We start from the raw sequence: 22,570 nt of genomic DNA, 5'->3' as shown, positions 1-22,570 counted from the left end.
GACATTTGTCAGTGGACAGTGGCATGTGCCACTAAAACTTGTGACATTTGTCAGTGGACAGTGGCATGTGCCACTAAAACTTGTGACTTATGCCACTGTCTACCATGGTGTGACATTCAGGCATCTCCAGAAGGAAAGCGTTCACATTTGTAAAAATGTGTTTATTTCTTATTACATAATTCCATAAAATTAGTTGTGAAATATTAAAGCCATGAGTAGGTAGGTATGCAAAAATAAACAAGTAATCAGAGACTGATATTAATATAAATAATTAGTAAGTCATTAATAGAATATAAATTATATATAGGCCTACATAACATTATATAGTTTAAATCAGATAAAGTATTTACAAATTAGCCTATTTATATATCAGACCCTGCATTGCCGTCTAACTCGCAAACAAAATGTCAAATACACCACCCGTTGATGTTCCTCAACTGTTATAAGTTATGGTGTGTCTTTGCGCTGGCTAATGTGTAAACTGACAACTATAGGCGAGCGTGAGGCATCATGCACAATTTAAGGTTTACAGTAACGTGTGCGATTGTTAATGCGGTATTTGTAGTGACTTATGATGAATGGTTTATTCGTGTTTTATAGGATGTGCAGTTTGCTTGATCAACAACATTCATGGCATTAGGCTACATTTAACATTCAGTGGAACATACCACTCAGATACAGATTGTCACAAACCAACACGTCATATATTACTATCTTTAACACGTTCAATTGACATTTATTTCAAACACATCTCGAAAATAGGATATTTATTTAGGTTTTTGTGGCAGAGAGGGTTCATCTGAGATCATCTGACAGTCACTGCTGAGTGTAACAACATACAGCGACATGTTCCGCGACTCACTGTCACTGTCAGAGTCAGTGTTTCGCGACAATGTCAGTGACACATGCCACTATCCACTGACACACGCCACTGAGAACCGGAAGTGCCACCGGGTGTGTCACTAAGCATAGCGACATGTGCCAATAGGCTTGTTTGAGATGCGCCTCGCCTCGCCTGAAATTCAGCCGAGACTAGGCGGCTGCAGTGAGGGGAGGAGTGAAAAAAGTGCAGGCAAGCCGGACAGTTCTCTCTTCTCGTAGTGGATCAGACACCTGCGAGATCAAAGGCGGATATCGCGGGATTCACACTCGTGCGCTTTGTTGCTGATAAACTGGATGTAATTTAAGTTCTGTTACTTGTATATGAAAATAAATATTATGAACAAGACACCCAAAGTTTTTGTTATTTATTTCCATTCGAAAGACATGTTTATCAATCATTTTTACTTTAATTAGGCCTACATACATGTTTTTATATATATTTATTTTATAAATATGACAAAATCACATAACCCACAGAGAGTTTTTGCTAGAGAGTTTGGGAATATTCACACATAAAAACATGATCTCAGAGTTTTAAAATCAAACATTTAAAAAAAAGAACCATACATCACGGTTGTTTAAACCAATAAGCATTAAGCTGTGTCGTCAGCAAGTCGTTTCCCATCATGCTTTTGCTCCGCGCAGTCGGTGGAGAGCAGCTGCGCTCGTCTGCAGAATCCGACACATCCGCCTTTCGCTCGCGAGAGTTTTTTGTCATACGTCAGCATGACATCAGAGCAAGGCGGACCGCCCTCGGACACTTTTCTAACCGGAATGCATCTCGCGCTGATCACCGGTGATCGGTTCTGCGCAGATTTTGTTCATCTCAAACAAGCCTATTGCCTCTGTGCGTCAGATGCCATGTCACTTAATGTTAATACCGCCTCTCCCTGGAGGGCCAATGTTCTTCAGAGTTTAGCTCCAAACCTAATAAAACACACCTGAACATGCTAACCACTCGGGGACGATAATGTTCTGTTTATCATAGGTTGAAGGCTGGGGGCGAACGCTGGCGCACTTTGGCTGCCGCTGCTCTTCGGTGTTTTAAGTGTTTTAATTGTTTACTTTTATTATAGTTCTATTTTATCATTTTTTACTCCTGCTAAACTCTGCTGTGGACTGGCATAATGTGGATTTACCATCCTTTCACACGTATCATCATTGTTTGGACTATCTTGGCATCAGTGTTCCACTCAGCGACCTCGCTGTTCCTGTATACAGTGACTGAACTTCATCGGCTGCGGTGCTACTCTGCCGAGCCCCCGCCTTCTCTCTACCTGTATCAGGACATTGTTCATCGTCCTCGTCCGAAATACATCCATCGCGGGTCTCGACGAGGTTTCAGGTATGATGACTCGAAGGCTATACAATCTTTTTGGACCTCGGCTCCCCGTGCAGCAAGGAAAACACGGCGGACTGTTGATCAGGGTGCGCTAACTAGCGTAGCCAGATCGACTAACAATAGTTCTCCGCTGGGAAATGTACTCAAAGTGGGACTTTTCAACATCCGTTCACTATCCAACAAGGGTCTCCTCATCAATGACATCATCGTTGAACGTAAGTTTGACTTCTTCTGCTTGGTTGAGACCTGGCAGCAAGAAAATGACTTCTTAGAGTTGAACCACGCGTGCCCTCCTGGGTTTGTTTACATCTCACAGCCTCGTATATCCAAACGAGGAGGAGGTCTCGCGATACTACACAAATCGATCTATAAAGCATCTCCGCTGTCTGTTCCAGTGCATGCTTCCTTTGAATCAGCTGCTTTACTTATCAGTGGTCCAACACCTACAGTATTGGCTGTTATCTATCGACCTCCGAAATACTGCAATACTTTTTTAGATGAATTTGGTGCATTCTTAACCTCTCTATGTACACTTTCACCTAACATTATTCTACTGGGTGATTTTAACATTCACGTGGACAATGCCACTAACCCACTTACAAGGGATTTCATTTCCTGCCTTGACAGTTTTGGTCTTCAGCAATATGTGGATTTTCCCACCCACTCTAAAGGCCACACTCTGGACCTCGTTTGCTGTTCAGGCATTACACCACTGGACTGTACTGCAGTTCCAATGCCTATATCTGACCATACAATGCTTTCTCTTAAAGTAAAGGTTACACTCTCCAAATCCAGACAACAACGCTTGATGACATTTCGGAATATAAAAAATATCAACCCATCAGTCTTGTCTGCTGCAATCACTGATCTTCCACTCAGTGACCATCTCACTTCTCCTGACGATTTGGTCTCTTTTTATAACACTGAATTACAGCAGCTTCTTGATACTCTTGCACCTCTTAAAACGCGAACTGTATCATTCACTCACTCTGCGCCTTGGTTTACTCCTGAACTTCGCCAGCTCAAAACTAGAGGCCGGCGCCTGGAACGTCTTTATAAACGAACTGGACTTATGGTACACAGAGAATTGTATAGTGAACATCTTCATCTCTATAAAAATGCTCTTTCTGCTACAAAAAATGACTTTTATTCACATTTAATTGAGTCTGGAGATGGTAACACTAAAGCCTTGTTCTCCACTGTAAATCGTATTTTGAAACCACCTGACACACTTCCTGCACATCTGTACTGCACTGCTCACTGTGAAAGATTTATGTCCTTTTTTAATGACAAAATAACCGCCATACATCAACAGTTGGCCTCTTTGGCTACCTATTCACCATACAATGTCACAATTGATTCTTCCCTTACTTTTCTTTCTTCTTTTATCTTGCCATCTGAACAACATATTTCTCATCTTATTCATAAATCTAAATCTTCCACATGTTCACTTGATCCTATACCTACTAATTTGGTAAAGGACTGTTCATCTTTTCTTTCTTCTCTTATAACTCGCATTATTCATTCCTCTCTTAGTTCCGGTATTGTTCCATCATCTTTCAAAAAAGCTGCTATAATTCCAATCCTTAAGAAACCTGGTGCAGACCCTAACAATTTAGATAATTTTCGTCCCATTTCTAATCTTCCTTTTATTTCTAAAATTCTTGAAAAAACAGTGGCAGCACAGATCCATGCTCACCTTTGTAATAATAACTTATACGAGTGCTTTCAGTCAGGGTTTCGTCCTAAGCATAGTACAGAAACCGCCTTACTGAGAGTAACTAACGATCTGTTAATGGCGGCTGATGGCGGGTCTTTATCTATTCTTGTTTTGCTGGACTTAAGTGCTGCCTTTGATACCATTTCACACAATATTCTGTTGAATCGTTTAACTGCTATTGGTATCAATGGTATTCCTTATGCCTGGTTCACGTCTTACCTTTCAAACCGAACACAGTTTGTACAACTAAATAATTTTCAATCCCAACCTTCTTCTGTTAGTTGTGGTGTCCCCCAAGGTTCTGTCCTAGGTCCCCTATTGTTCCTAATTTATCTCATCCCGCTTGGTAGTATTTTCTCTAAATTTGGTCTTAAATTCCGCTGTTATGCTGATGATACACAGCTTTACGTATCCACACACCCTGATTCCATTCTTCCGCCGGCCTGTCTCACCAACTGCCTCCAGGAAATAACAGTCTGGTTTTCTGCCAACTTTCTCAAACTGAATGGCAGTAAAACTGAAGTACTCCTCATAGGCACTAATTCTATTCTGTCCAGGTCCGGCGATTTTGCTTTATCCATTGACGGTTCCTCCGTTTTTCCTTCCCGTCAGGTTAGGAACTTGGGAGTCATCTTTGACAGCACCCTTTCATTTGAAGCACACATTAACAACATAACCAGGTCTTGTTATTTTCATCTCCGTAATGTTTCTCGCCTCCGTCCATTTCTCACTCCGCGTAGTTCTGCTATTCTTGTTCATTCGCTTATCACCTCTCGCATTGATTACTGTAATTCTCTTTTATCTGGTTTACCACACAAATCTCTTCATAAACTTCAACTTATTCAAAATTCTGCTGCACGAATAATAACCCGGACTCCATCAGTTCAACATATTACTCCATCACTTCAGCAGCTTCACTGGCTTCCTATCAAATCCCGGATTGAATTTAAAATTCTTCTCCTCACTTACAAATCTCTTCATAACCTTGCTCCATCCTACCTTTCAGCTCTCTTACAGCCCTACACCCCTTCTCGAACTCTTCGCTCTTCCTCATTGGGTCTTCTCCATGCACCCCCGGCTCGTTTAACCACTATGGGTCATCGGGCTTGCGTGCGTGCGTGCGTGCGTGCGTGCGTGCGTGCGTGTTACATGATATACAAATGTTGTATTTTTTGACCAGTTTTTTTTAAGTTTTATTACATTTTTGTTCCTGAAATCCACCCTTCTGCAGGGATCAGGATAATCCTGATTTTTTTTGGATCAAAGGTCTCTCAATCTTATTAAAAAGTTTTGAACAACACAAACTGATGATTTGATCCAGATCAAAACCAAGATTGGATTTTGTGATCTAATCTGATTTCAGAATCCTTTTTCTTTTGATCAACCCATTTTCATGATTTGATCCAATCCGATAGTCGGAATCTGATCAGGTGATTTGATTTAATGCCGTGTTGAAGTGACATTTAAAATGTGTCGTTATCGTGGTGTGATGACCTCAAAGATTCAAGTAGTATGCATTTTAATATATTTCTAAAAGTAAACCACTCTTAAAAAAAAAAAAAAAGGTTCTATTTGGCTCCAAAAATGGTTCTTGGCTCGTAATCATATAGGGGAACCTTTTTAAGTGCTATATAGAGCCAATTTTGGTGCTTCAGCGGTTCTTCAGCGGTTCTTTGACTAAGGTGCTGTATAGCATCGCTACCATATACAGAACATGTTAAGATATGGTGCTATATAGAACCAAAAGTGATTATGACGAAGAACCATTTTTGGTGCCATACAGAACCTTTTCTTTTTTTTAGAGTGTAGAAGAACTTTAGTGATAAATATATTCTTAGTTAAGCTTTTAAGAAATATGCTAAACACAAGCATAATTTAAGTGAAGGTTTAGTGTATTTACAGAAAACATTCTTATTTTACTCTTACTCAAAGTATATTTGATGTGTATTTTGTGTAAGAACAGTAAAATGATTGAGCTCAAGCTGCTGCGTAACACTGGTTACTAGAGTTAGACTTTAATGTTCAACTTTTACAGGCAGTTTCACTGTCAAGTAGAGATGAGGGAAAAATGCCATGAAATTATGAAATATTTATGAAAAAAATCATTTATTGAACAAGCATTATATTTTACATTAAAATATGTAATTATAGCTGACAAATTAAAATATATAAAAAAATATCAGCACATGCATAATGTTTTCAGATTTAATTATTAAGATCATTACTTTCATCTCCTGTTTCATATTGGGCTGTAAATTCATTTATTGTATCTGACAGGTGTGATGATCAGAGGAGTTGAGTTTTTACCTTTATTGTTTAGATATGGGCTAAAAAATGGATAGAGTTTTTCAGTGAAAGACTGAGCAGTGAAAGAGTAGATATGAGAGCTGGACTCCACATCATAAAAGGAGACCAGACCCTCCTCATAATCCACAAACACACCGACCCGCTGCGGCTTCACTCTCAGAGACAGAGAGACAGCAGAATCAGCAAAGGCCCAATATTCATTCCCATTCCTCAGAGCCACAGTCCAGAATCCATCACTGGGACTCAGTGGGATCTCTCCCTTCCTGTCAACGGATTCTCTGACCACTCCTAAAGTCCAGTCAGTCTTTCCTTTTACCTGCACCTCAAAATAAAATCTCCCTGAGGAGAATCCCTCCTTTCCCAGGACAATTCCATATCTATCAAATCTCTGTGGTTTGTCTGGGAGTTTCTGTCTAATGTCTCCATGTCTCACTTGTTTTCCATCATCAGACAGGATGAGTTCAGGATGAGCTGTATCAGGATCCAGAGTCACATCCACTGAGAAAACAGAGAATATGAATCATAACTCAATACACACATTCTGTGATGATGTTTGTAATATTTATTCAGTGTTTAATCACACACACACACACACACACACACACACACACACACACACACACACACACACACACACACACACACACACACACACACACACTGTACCTGCATACTGCTGCATCCTCTTCAGATCTGTAGAGACAAATGACAATAAAACATCATCAGATCTTTGACATGTTTATGTGTGGAATTATAGACGAGATTTAAGGTTATATTTAAGAGTTGAGCTCAATATCATGTTTTATCTGATCAATGTGTGTGTCTCTGCTGATATTCAGAGAATCAAACAGAAACTATTGCTTTGAGCTTCAGCTCTTAATATTCCTCCTTTTTACAAACAGATTTAACTTTACAAATGTTTGTTGAAATGTTTTATTAAGTTATTTTTGTGTCTGATGTTATTCAGCAAATATAAATCTATAAATAATATCAGTTTGATTTTCTTCTGCTGAAATTATTTTTATCTAAAACATATTCACAAACGCCCACTGCTGTGATTGGCTGCTGTGAGACTTCAGTGTAAACACCGGCTGCTGTGATTGGCTGCTGTGAGACTTCAGTGTAAACACCCACTGCTGTGATTGGCTGCTGTGAGACTTCAGTGTAAACACACACTGCTGTGATTGGCTGCTGTGACACTTCAGTGTAAACGCCCACTGCTCTGATTGGCTGCTGTGAGACTTCAGTGTAAACACCCACTGCTGTGATTGGCTGCTGTGAGACTTCAGTGTAAATGCCCACTGCTGTGATTGGCTGCTGTGAGACTTCAGTGTAAACGCCCACTGCTGTGATTGGCTGCTGTGAGACTTCAGTGTAAACACCCACTGCTGTGATTGGCTGCTGTGAGACTTCAGTGTAAACGCCCACTGCTGTGATTGGCTGCTGTGAGACTTCAGTGTAAACACCGGCTGCTGTGATTGGCTGCTGTGAGACTTCAGTGTAAACACCCACTGCTGTGATTGGCTGCTGTGAGACTTCAGTGTAAACACACACTGCTGTGATTGGCTGCTGTGACACTTCAGTGTAAACGCCCACTGCTCTGATTGGCTGCTGTGAGACTTCAGTGTAAACGCCCACTGCTGTGATTGGCTGCTGTGAGACTTCAGTGTAAATGCCCACTGCTGTGATTGGCTGCTGTGAGACTTCAGTGTAAACGCCCACTGCTGTGATTGGCTGCTGTGAGACTTCAGTGTAAACACCCACTGCTGTGATTGGCTGCTGTGAGACTTCAGTGTAAACGCCCACTGCTGTGATTGGCTGCTGTGAGACTTCAGTGTAAACGCCCACTGCTGTGATTGGCTGCTGTGAGACTCCAGTGTAAACACCGGCTGCTATGATTGGCTGCTGTGACAATTCAGTGTAAACACCCACTGCTGTGATTGGCTGCTGTGACACTTCATTGTAAACACCCACTGCTGTGATTGGCTGCTGTGAGACTTCAGTGAAAACACCCACTGCTGTGATTGGCTGCTGTGACACTTCAGTGTAAACGCTCACTGCTGTGATTGGCTGCTGTGAGACTCCAGTGTAAACACCGGCTGCTGTGATTGGCTGCTGTGACACTTCAGTGTAAATACCCACTGCTGTGATTGGCTGCTGTGAGACTCCAGTGTAAACACCGGCTGCTGTGATTGGCTGCTGTGACACTTCAGTGTAAACACCCACTGCTGTGATTGGCTGCTGTGACACTTCAGTGTAAACACCCACTGCTGTGATTGGCTGCTGTGAGACTTCACTGTAAACGCCCACTGCTGTGATTGGCTGCTGTGAGACTTCAGTGTAAACGCCCACTGCTGTGATTGGCTGCTGTGAGACTTCAGTGTAAACGCCCACTGCTGTGATTGGCTGCTGTGAGACTCCAGTGTAAACACCGGCTGCTGTGATTGGCTGCTGTGAGACTCCAGTGTAAACACCCACTGCTGTGATTGGCTGCTGTGAGACTCCAGTGTAAACACCCACAGCTGTGATTGGCTGCTGTGACACTTCAGTGTAAAAACCCACTGCTGTGATTGGCTGCTGTGAGACTCCAGTGTAAACACTGGCTGCTGTGATTGGCTGCTGTGAGACTTCAGTGTAAACACCGGCTGCTGTGATTGGCTGCTGTGAGACTCCAGTGTAAACACCGGCTGCTGTGATTGGCTGCTGTGAGACTCCAGTGTAAACACCAGCTGCTGTGATTGGCTGCTGTGAGACTTCAGTGTAAACACCCACTGCTGTGATTGGCTGCTGTGAGACTCCAGTGTAAACACCCACTGCTGTGATTGGCTGCTGTGACACTTCAGTTTAAACACCCACTGCTGTGATTGGCTGATGTGACACTTCAGTGTAAACACTGGCTGCTGTGATTGGCTGCTGTGACACTTCAGTCTAAACACCCACTGCTGTGATTGGCTGCTGTGAGACTCCAGTGTAAACACTGGCTGCTGTGATTGGCTGCTGTGACACTTCAGTCTAAACACCCACTGCTGTGATTGGCTGCTGTGACACTTCAGTCTAAACACCCACTGCTGTGATTGGCTGCTGTGAGACTCCAGTGTAAACACCCACTGCTGTGATTGGCTGCTGTGAGACTTCAGTGTAAACACCTACTGCTGTGATTGGCTGCTGTGAGACTCCAGTGTAAACACCCACTGCTGTGATTGGCTGCTGTGAGACTTCAGTGTAAACACCTACTGCTGTGATTGGCTGCTGTGAGACTCCAGTGTAAACACCCACTGCTGTGATTGGCTGCTGTGAGACTTCAGTGTAAACACCTACTGCTGTGATTGGCTGTTGTGAGACTCCAGTGTAAACACCGGCTGCTGTGATTGGCTGCTGTGAGACTTCATTGTAAACACCGGCTGCTGTGATTGGCTGCTGTGAGACTTCAGTGTAAACACCGGCTGCTGTGATTGGCTGCTGTGAGACTTCAGTGTAAACGCTCACTGCTGTGATTGGCTGCTGTGAGACTTCAGTGTAAACACCGGCTGCTGTGATTGGCTGCTGTGAGACTTCAGTGTAAACACCCACTGCTGTGATTGGCTGCTGTGAGACTCCAGTGTAAACACCCCCTGCTGTGATTGGCTGCTGTGAGACTTCAGTGTAAACGCCCACTGCTGTGATTGGCTGCTGTGATTGGCTGCTGTGACACTACAGTGTAAACACCGGCTGCTGTGATTGGCTGCTGTGACACTTCAGTGTAAACACCCACTGCAGTGATTGGCTGCTGTGACACTTCATTGGAAACACCCACTGCTGTTATTGGCTGCTGTGACACTTCAGTGTAAACACCCACTGCTGTGATTGGCTGCTGTGACACTTCAGTGTAAACACCCACTGCAGTGATTGGCTGCTGTGAGACTTCAGTGTAAACACCGGCTGCTGTGATTGGCTGCGTGAGACTTCAGTGTAAACACCCACAGCTGTGATTGGCTGCTGTGACACTTCAGTGTAAACACCCACTGCAGTGATTGGCTGCTGTGAGACTTCAGTGTAAACACCGGCTGCTGTGATTGGCTATGTAATGCGGCCCAGACCACCTCCTGAAGTGGCTTTTAGTATATTGTTTATTTGTTCTAAACGCTCCTGTTGTCTTTTGTGCTCAGACTTGAGTTTTGTTTGATGTTTGATACATTCAAGAAGCGTGCTTTCTTTGAGCAGGTAAAATTAAAGGTTCAGTTCATATAACTGACTGATAAAATTATATACATGAGGATGCAGTGCATCGTCAATGCATCGTGATGCATTGTGATATCGAACCGAACCGAATCGATGGCATGATAAAATCGAACTGAACCCTGAGACCAGTGTAGGTTCACACCCTTACTTTAGGGGCTCCATAGAGTATTAGTAATCCAGATTTGGTAATCTGAAAAGTGTGTATCTGGATCAGGGTGATCCAATCCAATTTGGCTTTTAATAACCGGCACAAAAGTAAGATGGATTACCTGATCCAGGATAGCAAAACGTCTCAGGTTACGTATGTAACCTCTGTTCCCTGAGAACAGGGAACGATACACTGCGTCCTAGAATGCATTGGGGGAACGCCTCAGCGTGACGGGTGTCTGAAGCTACTATCAAATCACGGCAATCCTATTGACCGACGACAGCCCATGATGTCATCAATGTGCGACCAGGAAACACACATTCACCTTATCATCTGAAGGGACTGTTTGGCAGGCAAGCCCCGAGGCATGGCAACGAGACGCAGTGTCTCGATCCCTGTTCTCAGGGAACAGAGGTTACATACGTAACCTGAGACGTTCCCTTTCAAAAGGAAACTTGCACTGCGTCCTAGAACGCATTGCGGAACGATGTACCAATGCCGCCATGCTGAGGGGAGTGCATGCCCACTGGCAGTGACAACTGTCAGAACAAGCAAATTCAACTGAAATGCTCAAACCGCTCCCCCTCTGGTAACACTGGGCTGTCAGTGACAGCATTCCCTACGATCATAGCCCAAGCTATAAGCCTCAAGAGGAACCTTAATGCACTCAACATGAGGTCCTACCCAGGCTGCTCAAAGGCCTGGGACCAAACACTTCAACAGAAGGGGTCCCTTTAAGGGAATGTGGCTAGGGGACCCGAGGGAGCCCCAGCGAAATCACTACTCGGGGAACATATTTACCTGCATGCCACCAGGGAGGCCTGATCTGGTGCCCCTTATATTGGACATTACGGTCTGGCCAACCCTGTCTGTTCAGAACAGAGCCTCCGGACACTGCCTCTGTGAGGCATCCAGACAGAGGGACTGAAAACTGGCAGTACTCCTCAAACCGGATCTCAGAAATGGGTATCCTGGAGAGCAATACTCAGCGTAGCGCTTTACAACCCTTTTTAGCGAGGGGAGTCTAACTGCTCGATCCAAGGATCTACAAAGCACTTATGTTCAAAGCGCTGAGGAGGCCCGGCAGGCCTACAGACTGATCTAACTAGGAGGCATCATGAGAGGCATGCAACCATCTGATCAGACTCAGGGAGGGGAGTATCAAACCTGACCTGGCAAAAAAGTCAGGAACTCGCATCCCAGGAGGCCTGGTGAGGCCTTCCACCTGCCAGCAATACATTGCTAACTGTCAAGTGACGGAGTTCACCCTCAGGGAGGCCTGGTGAGGCCTACTACCTGATAGCTACCTGACAGCGAGCCATGCTAGCTACCAGAGTATCCAAACCCTGGAACTCGTCTTCAGGGAGGCCTAGTGAGGACTATTACCTGATAGCAAGCCCTTGTAAGAGTCGGTTTTGGTGCTAAGACAAAAGTTGAGATACACACCTCACCAATTGAACAATAAAAGCCACTAATCTTGAGAAAAAGATCACACAGAAACTGTGACAACACCCTGACAAACATTCCTCCCCTCTCCCCATTTTGCCCTCTCCTTGTCCTGGTTTCAAGTCACCAAATGCAGATATATCAGTGATGATGTATTTTGTAAATCTATTGTTTTATCCCTTTCATGTTTGATGTCTTTTTAAAGGTCTCAGTGCGAACGGTAAAATGGTCTCAGTTTCACTGCAGTCACTGGTAGTATTAGAAAGATTGGAAAACTAATGAGAATTCAGTTCTCCTTTGAGTAGTCTCTTCAAAGATATCTGATCCACTCCCCCAAAACCAGGTGGGGGTGTTGCAAATATTTACAAACCTTTTGTTCTAGTTGGAGTATTTAAGGCTGGATGTTCTAACTCTCTGGGGGAATATTCTGTAGTCAGACCCCCCGTGCAAACTGCATGTAGATGTGCCAGACATGATGACTCTTTTAAATTATTTTCATATTGCTTTGCAATTGGGTTTTATGTTTTTACGCTGATCAGTTGTTTACCATGGATTCTTGTTTACGTATTTACTTTTCCTGTCTGGCCAAAATAAATGTTAACCTTGATTTCTCTTGTATGGTTCCGAAATCATTATTCTAGTATGGATCGATGTATACTCCTTTATTACAGCAAAATCTAGTGTTATGATAGATCACACCGATGACGGTACGACTGAAGCATGGAGCGCAGCGTACGCGATATTCCGATTCCTGACTATCGCTGGGTTAACACGTTGTAGTCCGTGAATATTACTAAAATTACACTTTTTGTTGAGTGAGCATGTGCAACCACTTAAAGGTAAAATATTCACTCTACACCCTCTGACTAATCACAGAAGTAACCGTTTTGTGCCCGTGAGCGCGCGGATCCGGACGCGTCATGTCTCTCTGCGATTTAGGGTCTCTCGATGAACGAATATAAAAACTAGGAAGATATAAAGAAAATCAACGATCTAAATTAAATCGCAACTAATCGTAAAATCAGCTGATAAACTCTAAATGTAGCACACTTTATGGAGTCACTTAGAATTGGAGTCAGATAAAATTATTAATGGAGTCAGATTTAAAATGAGATATCAATAAATTAAGAGAACTTCACCGAAAGGCTGAAAAGGCTTACACGCAGAATTCCTTCTGACCAAGTCATTAGTATCCGGTTTTTGGGCTAATGGATGGAAATTTACACCCTCAGGGAGGCCTGGTGAGGCCTACTACCTGATAGTTAGTCAGGCTAGCTGTCCAGATGCTATACATCAGAACTCGCCTTCAGGGAGGCCTGGTGAGGCCTACCACCTGATAGCAAGCCCTCAGGGAGGCCTGGTGAGGCCTACTACCTGATAGTCAGTCAGGTTAGCTGTCCAGATGCTATACATCGGAACTCACCTTCAGGGAGGCCTGGTAAGGCCTAATACCTAATAGTCAGTCAGGCTAGCTGTCCAGATGCTACACATAAGAACTCGCCTTCAGGGAGGCCTGGTGAGGCCTGCTACCTGATAGCAAGTCATACTAGCTACCAGAGTATCCACACGCTGGAACTCACCTTCAGGGAGGCCTGGTGAGGCCTACTACCTGATAGCTACCTGACAGCGAGCCATGCTAGCTACCAGAGTATCCAAACCCTGAAACTCGCCTTCAGGGAGGCCTGGTGAGGCCTACTACCTAAAAGCACACCACCAGGGAGGCCTGTTGAGGCCTACTACCTGATAGCCAGTCAGGCTAGCTGTCCAGATGATATACATCGGAACTCACCTTCAGGGAGGCCTGGTTAGGTCTATTACCTGATAGCAAGCCCTCAGGGAGGCCTGGTGAGGCCTACTACCTGCTAGCAATACCTGCTAACTACCAGAGTGACTGAGACCTGGGAACTCAACTCTAGAGAGGCCTGGTAAGGCCTACTATCTGATAGCAATTCATGCTAACTGTCAGAGTGACCAAAATACCCCGGGAACTCCCCTTCAGGGAGTACCCCTACCTGAGAGCCAGTCAGGCTAGCTGTCCAGATGCTATACATCGGAAATTGCCTTCAGGGAGGCCTGGTGAGGCTTACTACCTGATAGCAAGTTACAACTGGCTTTGTTTTATATTTAAAGAATTTAGTTTGACCCGTTATGATTTCCATTCTTCTCTTGTGCTTATCACGTATATTACTCACTCTCACAGAGCTTTAGTTCATCGAGTTTCAGACATCTCTCAGATTGTTAAAAAAAAATGTAATTCACTAAATCATACTCGTTCTACTGTATGAAAAAAAGATATAGGAAATGAGAACATATTTATTAGACAGTTGGCTGTATTGTATTCTTTTAAAATACAGTATGTGAGCACGGATTAAGAGAAAACACATTAGCACGCACAAATAAAATGTGCATGGGGTAATAATACCACTATCTTGAGAAACCACGTCAGCCGTTTTCATCATGAGCTGTTACGCCTGTCAGTGCCGAGGTGGACCCAGCTCAGCCAAAATAGATCAAATTATATCAGCGTTAGAGTTCTTAAAGGGCCAGTTTACACATGGTCTCTTCATGTGTTTTTACAGATCAGTTATCTCTCTGATTTATCAAAACAATTTCATTTACATTGGTCTCATAAATGTATCTCCGCAAAACGGATATAAATCCGATCTCCAATCACGCACTATATGCAGATTTAATGGAGTTAACGCCAAACAACAGATATGAGCTGCATTTTATTAATTTCAAAATCAAAGACCACAATAGGAGCGAGCGCAGCAACAGCACTGATAAGATCATTCAGTTTCTTTACTTTTAATGAATATGATTGTATGTTGAGCACAGTGACTTGCTTTCGGTTTCATTTGCGGTAGTTTGTGCGCTGGCTTGATGGAGAGATGTGCAGCTGCTCGTCTGCGGTGCTTCAGTAGTGCTGTCATATCTGACTATAACGTCATATAGTAGTCCATAACACCCTCACACGTTTATTTTTTAGCATTGTTGGGAGGGGTAAAATGTTTCAACAACCAGATGCATTTAGACTTTAGTTAAGAAGCGTGTTTTATTTGAGCAGGTAAAATTAAAGGTTCTGTTCATATAACTGACTGACAAAATTATATTTACATTTATGCATTTAGCAGACATTATATACATGAGGATGCAGTGCAACATCAATGCATCATGATATTGAACAGAACCGAATCGAAGGCATGATAATTGTAATCGAACCGTGAGACCAGTGTAGGTTCACACCCTTAGAAGGCACTTGACCATGCTTCAGATTTTGACGCCTTGGGAGTGAGAACAGGTTGTGTATTGTGAAATGTTCCTTTTTCTTTTGGCACATAAGAAGTCTTTGTATCATTAATACATCCTGCAAGTTCCATAACTGAAAACCTTCAATAGAAAAGCATTTATATAATCAAGCTCTAAAAAAGCTTTGTTTGAAGACAACAACGCTGACTTTTACATCATCACATCGTTCTCCCGCCCACTGGTGTTCAGTCGATGAGCAGCGAGTGGATCTAAAGTAGTTGTTTACGATAAGATTGTGATAATAAGATTGTGATAATAACTAGATTGCGATGTCACGCAGACGTTGTGCTGTGGAAAAACATCATCTTTGCTTAAAGGGCACTTCAGCGCTGGGAAGATGAATGTGTATTTAAACTGGGTAATTTATTTATGTAGTAGAATTGTGGAATTATTTTTGAATTTGGTGCCTTCTAGACTGAGAAAAGACAGAACATTTAATTTTGTCTCATGTGGATAAAAGACAACAACTCCCAGAATGCACTTGCTTCGCTGCCCAACGAGGCCACTCCCAAAGCCACGGCTACTGGTTATCACTTGCCCACCGCGGCAGAGCTGAGGGAAGCGCGGCCGTCATTCAGGGCTCGTGTCCAGTCTGGCACATTTTCACATCGCATATGGACTTTCATAGGAATTCTGACCCCTTTAAATAAGTGAGGTATTTAATCTCACTTTATTAAGCAATATATTTGCTGCTGACCTTCGATGATCCATTTCAACTATCCTTATAAGCAAAATTACTTTTGATAAACATCACATTTGTGTTTAATTTTTTGTTGTTTTTATTCTTGAAGTAAGAGTCTTGAATTTTTTTTTCTTCTGCGTCCGCAGCACAGCTGAAAGGTTAGTTTGAGCCTCTACTGTACAGACGTGAATCTGCATTTCCTTCAGCCTCAGGATTATTATTACACTTTAGTTGTGAAAAGGCCTTGACATTTGCCAAAAATAGATCTCCTGTTTTTTTGTTATTTAAAAACAAACAAGCAAGAAAATGTAATGCAACATTTTTTTCCATAAAAATGAACTAAGTAACAATTAGTTACTTTTTTAGAGACTAACGCAATATTGTAAAGCATAACTTTTAAAAGTAATTTTCCCCAACACTGCTGATGTTCAAAGATGATGAATATATGTATCTGTATAGTGTATTTGATATTGTCGTACCAGTTAGTGTGAGTTTCTCCTGTAGAGTGTCCTGCAGTTGAGTCAGAGCTCTCCTCAGAGTCTCCAGACTCTCATCAGTCTTCACACTGATCTCAGGCCAGTTCCTGGTGTTTCTAGAGCTGCACAGGGATGAGTAAATCTACAGCAGGAGAGAGGAGAAATCCTTCAGCATGGGGAGTGTTATGGTGTCATATACTGCATTATCATTGATCAGAGAGATGTTGACTGACCTGTAGGAGGTGGAGGTGATCTTCAGTGTGTGAGAGCTGCTCCAGCTCAGTGTTTCTCATCTTTAGCTCAGTGATCTCCTGCTCCAGCTCTTCAATGAGCTCTTCCTCCTGTTTCTCTGCTGCTTTCTGCTGCTCCTCCATCATCTCCAGCAGTTCAGTCTGACATCTCTCAATGGAGCGGATGAGATCAGTGAAGAGCTCAACACGGGCTGCTTTCTCCTCCTCTGTGTTTCTCTGCTCAACCAGGACAATCAACCAATGATTAGTGGTGTTTGATAAGACAAGAGTCAGTGTTACTATTGCTCATACTATACTATAGCAAAATCCCTCAAATTAAGTATTCTGGAAGAATTGTTGCTGGGACGGTGCAATGACGGCTGCTTATATACATTCATAATGATGATCGATGGGACTTGCTCCTTCTGAATCTATGAACTTAATATAATGACATTATTTTAAACTCACTTTTCTGACTTCTGCTGAGTGTTTGACGTCTTGAATCTTCTTGATTCTGTCCTGGATCATCTGCTGCACGTCTTTCTGTGTCTTCATCAGTTGAGTCTGTAGACACAGAACAACACAATATGTTTTCAAAACTGATTCATTTATATTAAAGAGCATGTGATTCTTCATGATAAGAGCCTTTAAAATCAGTTTTGTCAGTAACTTCTACCTTCTTCTCTTCACTCTCCTCTTCTATAGGAACAGTGTTGTGGTTCTTGTGGTCTGTTACAGTGCAGATCGGACACACACACGTCTGATCATCTCTACAGAACAGCTCCAGAGGTCTCTCATGTTTCTGACAGATATAGTCCTCCAGATTACTCACAGGATTGATCAGTTTGTGTTTCTGCAAACCTGCCACTCTCAAATGAGGCTCCAGGTGAGTTTCACAGTAAGAGCTCTGACACACCAGACACAACTTCAGGGCTTTCTGCTTTCTTTCCTCACAGACGTCACACACAACTTCAGGTTCTTTCAGAACTTCAGGTTTTTTCTCAGGATTTTTCTTTTTATAGTGATCTACGAGCTCTCTGAGTGTGGTGTTAATCTTGAGATCAGGTTTGTGCTTGAATGTTTCTTTACAATATGGACAGTTGCAGGTCTGGCTGTTGTCCCAGCACTTATTCAGACAGGTCTTGCAGAAGTTGTGTCCACAGGAAGTGGTGACTGGATCAGTGAACACGTCCAGACATATAGAGCACTGAAGCTCCTCCGTCAGTCGACCGCTGGAGGAAGACATCACTGGAGAGAGAAATGAAGAAGAGAAATCACTACTAGTCTAAAGTCTGGAGACACTTTAGAAATACACAGAATTCAAATTTCTCATGCAGAGACATTTTGTTTCAAGAGCTTCTGTGTAAATTATTGAAATGATGATGATGAAGATGAAGAAGAGTATTTTATTATACAGATGAATTAGAGCAGATAGAGAAGGGAAAAATCAACAAGTTTAAAAAGAATCCCATGATTCACCTCATAAAGTTGGTTGAATGTAAAGAGCAACTTTGAAGAAATCAAATATGATTTCTCAAATATATAAGAGATCATGTATAAGCTGGTCATTACTGCAAAATGAACCCAGACAAGCTGATCAGTGCCTTAATGTGCAGTAGTACTGTATATTCCTCAACTGTACACTTTAAATATCACCATATGAGAAGAGTTAAAGTCCTTCATGCACTAATTCATTCTTTTCTGGGTTATTGACTTACATGGAGGTAAACCGTCATTACTTCGTCTCCTGGTTTTTCTTGCTTTTGTTGATGTTGGTGAAGATTCTGCCATTGTTCTTTCCCTCTTCAAGCATTTCAAGAAATTAAAAAAAACATATTGTATTTCAAAATATAAATTATGACCAATAGACTGATCAGACCAATCTAAGTTCCTGTATTTGTTCACTGAAGTTTAAATTAAATCTTGCCTCAAAAGTCAGATTTTGGGTTACTTCATATTCTCTCACGACCATTTAATAAATATTTCTATTAAAGTGTTAAAATCCCGTCAGCATCACTTCTGTCCTCGGTCGCACCGTCATTGTCCCAGTCCTTGGGTATTCTGGCACCACCTACGATGCTCGTCGTCGCAATTTCGCCTGGGTGTTTCACCAGCGATGTCGTTCTGCCCCGTTGACCCTCGTCTGCGCCATCAGATCCACTGGCTCTGTCTCTGTTGGTCGTCCCCCAGATGCCGTCAGCCACCCTAACACCATCTTGGCTCCTCCCTCCCTCTACTCTGCCGTGGGCTGTCAGCACTGGTGAGCTCTGGGTCTGAGCCTTCAGACCCCCTTCATCATCACCACCGGGGTCTCGTCGTCCATCTGCCACCATCCCTTCATCTCATCCTTGTCCACCTCCAAAACCTCCTCCACTGCCTAATCTATCATCCTTCAGTTCAGGTCGCGCCTTTTTAGAGAGGGTGTACTGTCACAATCACCCCTAACACAACACTACACTTCCCAGAATCCCTCTGGTTCACCATTTGCACCCATTCCTCAATATCCTATTCCTGCAAGCCATCGTTAGCACTCAACAGCACTCCCTGGCTGTGTCCGAAACCTGGAAAATGCTGCCCTCATTTCAAGGCAGGAAGGCATCAAGACACATCTGAATCTAATGTTAACTTCACTCCCTGTCTCCTGAGATACCTTCATCTGATCTGATCAAATTTTTTTTGAAGGTGAGAATTTTTTATCCTTCGCTGCCTTTATACCACAATCCTGTGTGTTCCATTCTGTGACAGTTGAGCTAGAAAAAAAAGATGGTGTCCATTTGCTGGTCAGTGTGTGTAAATATAGGACTTTTTTTTAACCAACATTATCCACTTCTAATGTCGTTTCTAGCGAGAAATTACTATAGATATTAAATATTTGTTTAGTTCTCACCAAAGCTCTCTCTATTTTGCTGTAGATCATTAAACTGTTACAGTGCCTTAGAAGTCTGTCCGAAATCAGTTTTGTGAGGTGCCTTCTTGTCCAAACTCTGCCTTATAAGTCATTGTCTGATAAGGCAACAAGTCACTGCCTAGGTTTTCGGACGCAGTCCCTATCTCAGCAGTCACCATCCTGACCACATTTGTCTGATCTCCTTTATGTTTAGTGTGTGTTACACTTCCCTGTTTGCCTGTCTAAAGAATATTATTATTAAATCCTGTTGTTGAACTTTAGGCATAGTCTTTGTGTGTCTGTATGCAACCACCGGTGACCGATAGTGAGAGAAACACAATCACTCATACAGTGAGAGACTCAAACTCACTGAACAATCTGAACTATGACCTTCTGTTTACATCAGAAACAGCACAAAATAGGTCACATGCTTACCTACGAATAAATATATATCTCCACAATATAAACATGAATATTGTGTGACCAAGTGTAGCTTGTATGACTAAGTGTAGTTTTAATCTTTAATATAAATGTGATTTTAGCAAGTCTGTCTGCAGTTCATTTTACTTCCTGTTTCTTTAGTCTTTATGTAATGTTACAAAATGATAGAAACGCCAAACTTAGCTTTACAACCAATCAAATGACATACTTTTAATACAATTCTGATACCATTTCAGTGCAGTAAACAACTAAAGTAGTCGAGTATTTGACATGATTAAACCTGGTTCTGTTCAACTTATCCCAGTTTGACATAAACCCACTAAACCAGATCACTTCCATTAGAAACCTGTTCAGCTCAATCTCTCTTATATTTCTATCATTACCTGTGAGGATCAGATGTGTCCACAAGACTCTTTGAGCGGATCAATAAATATTCTGTTGTTTGAAGAGGTTGATCGTCTCAGGCGTCCACATTGTTGCTGCTCAAGTTAGTTTCACTTTCTCTGAATCTCTCTCTGAACTACAGTGATGTCAGAGCTCCTCCTGTATTCACACATTTACATTCGTCCCTGTATTCGGTGTGTTGGGTTCATGTGTGTCTGTTTGTGTTTCATCTCATTGTTTAATATATAGACTATACAAGTGGACCAAAGAAGAATTATTTGTATCAATTTCTAAATGTCTTTTGTGATCCACTGAAGAAAGTCTCTCAGGTTCAGAACGACATGATGAGTAAATGATGACAGAAAGCTGCTCTTCCTTTAAAACATCTTCAGTCTTTTCAAACATGACACAATTGAGCTTGAATCCCTGAGCTTGTCAGGATGATTCCTCTGTTGATCTGTTGGGAGAAAATAGAAAGACGCAGACCAGGAAAACTGTGAGCGTACTGGGAAAAGCAAACGCCATATAGAAATTGGTCTAAATTAACAGGCGGCTGAGAGAAGATCACGGGACCGTCTGCAAAGTGCAGAATCCGAAAAGCGAACCAAAATAGTCATTAACTTCAATGTTACACACTGTTGTGTCTCCAAATTCAGTTCGCACATCACTGCTCTCCTGCTGGTTATACTAACGCTTAGTTTGGCAAGTAATAGCACATCAAAATAATAAAAGTTATAGCGCATAGCTAAGTAGGCCTATTCTTTCCATTCATTTTGGAGACATTACAATGTGCATTGTTATTGCCTATTTTGTAACGCTTTTTTGGTTTTGCACTTTGCAGACGGTCCCTTCGTACTTGTCTCTCATTTTACAAGGATCGTTTAGAGCAGGGGTCGGGAACCTTTTTACCAAGAAGAGCCAAAAAAAATAAATTTTGAGAAATTTTTCAAAAGAGCCACAGCAAAATTTACACTCGTTTATTAGAAATTATTTGCACATGTTTATGCATTTTAATGCAATAACAGCAGCAGTTACATACCACTTGCAATGTTAGTAGTTCTGGTAGTTGTATAGAACACCAGAAGGAGGCAAAAATGCAGGGTTTTTTTCAGTAACCCAAACTAACGATTACACAATATATACAAAGCATTATATTTTGTTCACTGACATAGTGCTGATTTCTAACACACAAAAAATGAGAAACGGGCAGCATAAACACGCGATTAACAAGAAGTATTGTACCTTATACTTGCATTAATGAGATTTTTGTTTCTGCATCATTTTACTGAGTGCTTTGAAGTTGGGGTCGTAACTGGTGAGATTCAACTTCATGCAGGCATTCAGGCTTTCATCCGTTAACCTTGAGCGCAGGTTGGTTTTGATGTTGTTTAGATGTGAGAAGGACTGCTCACATGTGTATTGTTGAGCCAAACATTGTAAGCACAGCAACAATGACACGATGCATTGTGCTGAAAGTGGCTGGGAGTTCGTTCCAAGTTTTCAAGATGAGATTGTCTTCACGTTGGAGTTTTCTCATATCTGCCCACTTATGCTGCGTTGCCAGTTCTGCCCTCTGACGAGCAAGGCTTTCCAGTTCGGAATACAAAGTGAAAAATTTTGACAGCCACATATCTGACGCCTTCAGTTCAGCAGCTTCCAGCTCAAAATCTCCAATGGAAATGCCAGGGATGACACTCAGTTTTTCAGCGTCCATGGTGCACACATGTGGATGAGTTATCACTTTGAACAAATCGGCATGTCTGCAGAAGTCCGCAAAACATGATTTGAATGACAACAGTAAATCCGATGTGAAGCTTGCGAGCTGCCTGAGATCGAAATGATGGGCGGGGTCCCTCGCTAAGCAATCCTCTCTGTATGCTCGCAATGTTTCGAAGTGCAGGAGACGGCCACTCTCAATGTCCCTGATAAACAGCTCCAGCTTTGTTTCAAATGCAAACACTGCCTGTTGCAGGGATAAGATTGTGTTTCCAATGCCTTGCATTTTCACATTGAGGTGGTTCATATGACATGTAATATCCACCAGGTAGTGAAACTTCAGGAGCCACTCAATGTCTGTGAGCTCGGGATGAACATTTCC

General features: G+C 42.4%; 1 protein-coding gene across 2 annotated transcripts; it reads right to left on the bottom strand.

Moving 5' to 3' along the window:
* Nucleotides 1-5,928: 5,928 nt before the first annotated feature.
* LOC307134269 (E3 ubiquitin-protein ligase TRIM39-like) lies at nucleotides 5,929-20,612 on the bottom strand. 2 transcript variants are annotated; one of them, XM_079829870.1, is made up of 8 exons: nucleotides 20,472-20,612; nucleotides 18,479-18,563; nucleotides 17,437-18,008; nucleotides 17,229-17,324; nucleotides 16,764-16,997; nucleotides 16,534-16,672; nucleotides 6,918-6,944; nucleotides 5,929-6,749 (listed from the first exon to the last, which is right to left on the bottom strand). In XM_079829870.1, exons 2-8 carry the CDS (start codon nucleotides 18,549-18,551, stop codon nucleotides 6,202-6,204), a joined length of 1,689 nt encoding a protein of 562 aa, XP_079685996.1. In that variant the 5' UTR covers nucleotides 18,552-18,563; nucleotides 20,472-20,612; the 3' UTR covers nucleotides 5,929-6,201. The 2 variants fall into 2 exon arrangements, with proteins under 2 accessions (XP_079685996.1, XP_079685997.1); XM_079829871.1 differs by lacking the exon at nucleotides 18,479-18,563 and having other exon boundaries at nucleotides 5,930-6,749; nucleotides 20,472-20,599.
* Nucleotides 20,613-22,570: the final 1,958 nt, after the last annotated feature.

Source organism: Gobio gobio, assembly GCF_949357685.1.
Source record: "Gobio gobio genome assembly, chromosome: 11".
NCBI lineage: Eukaryota > Metazoa > Chordata > Actinopteri > Cypriniformes > Gobionidae > Gobio > Gobio gobio.
The sequence above is the reverse complement of the archived record's forward strand: the minus strand, read 5'-3'. Positions and strand labels throughout refer to the sequence as shown.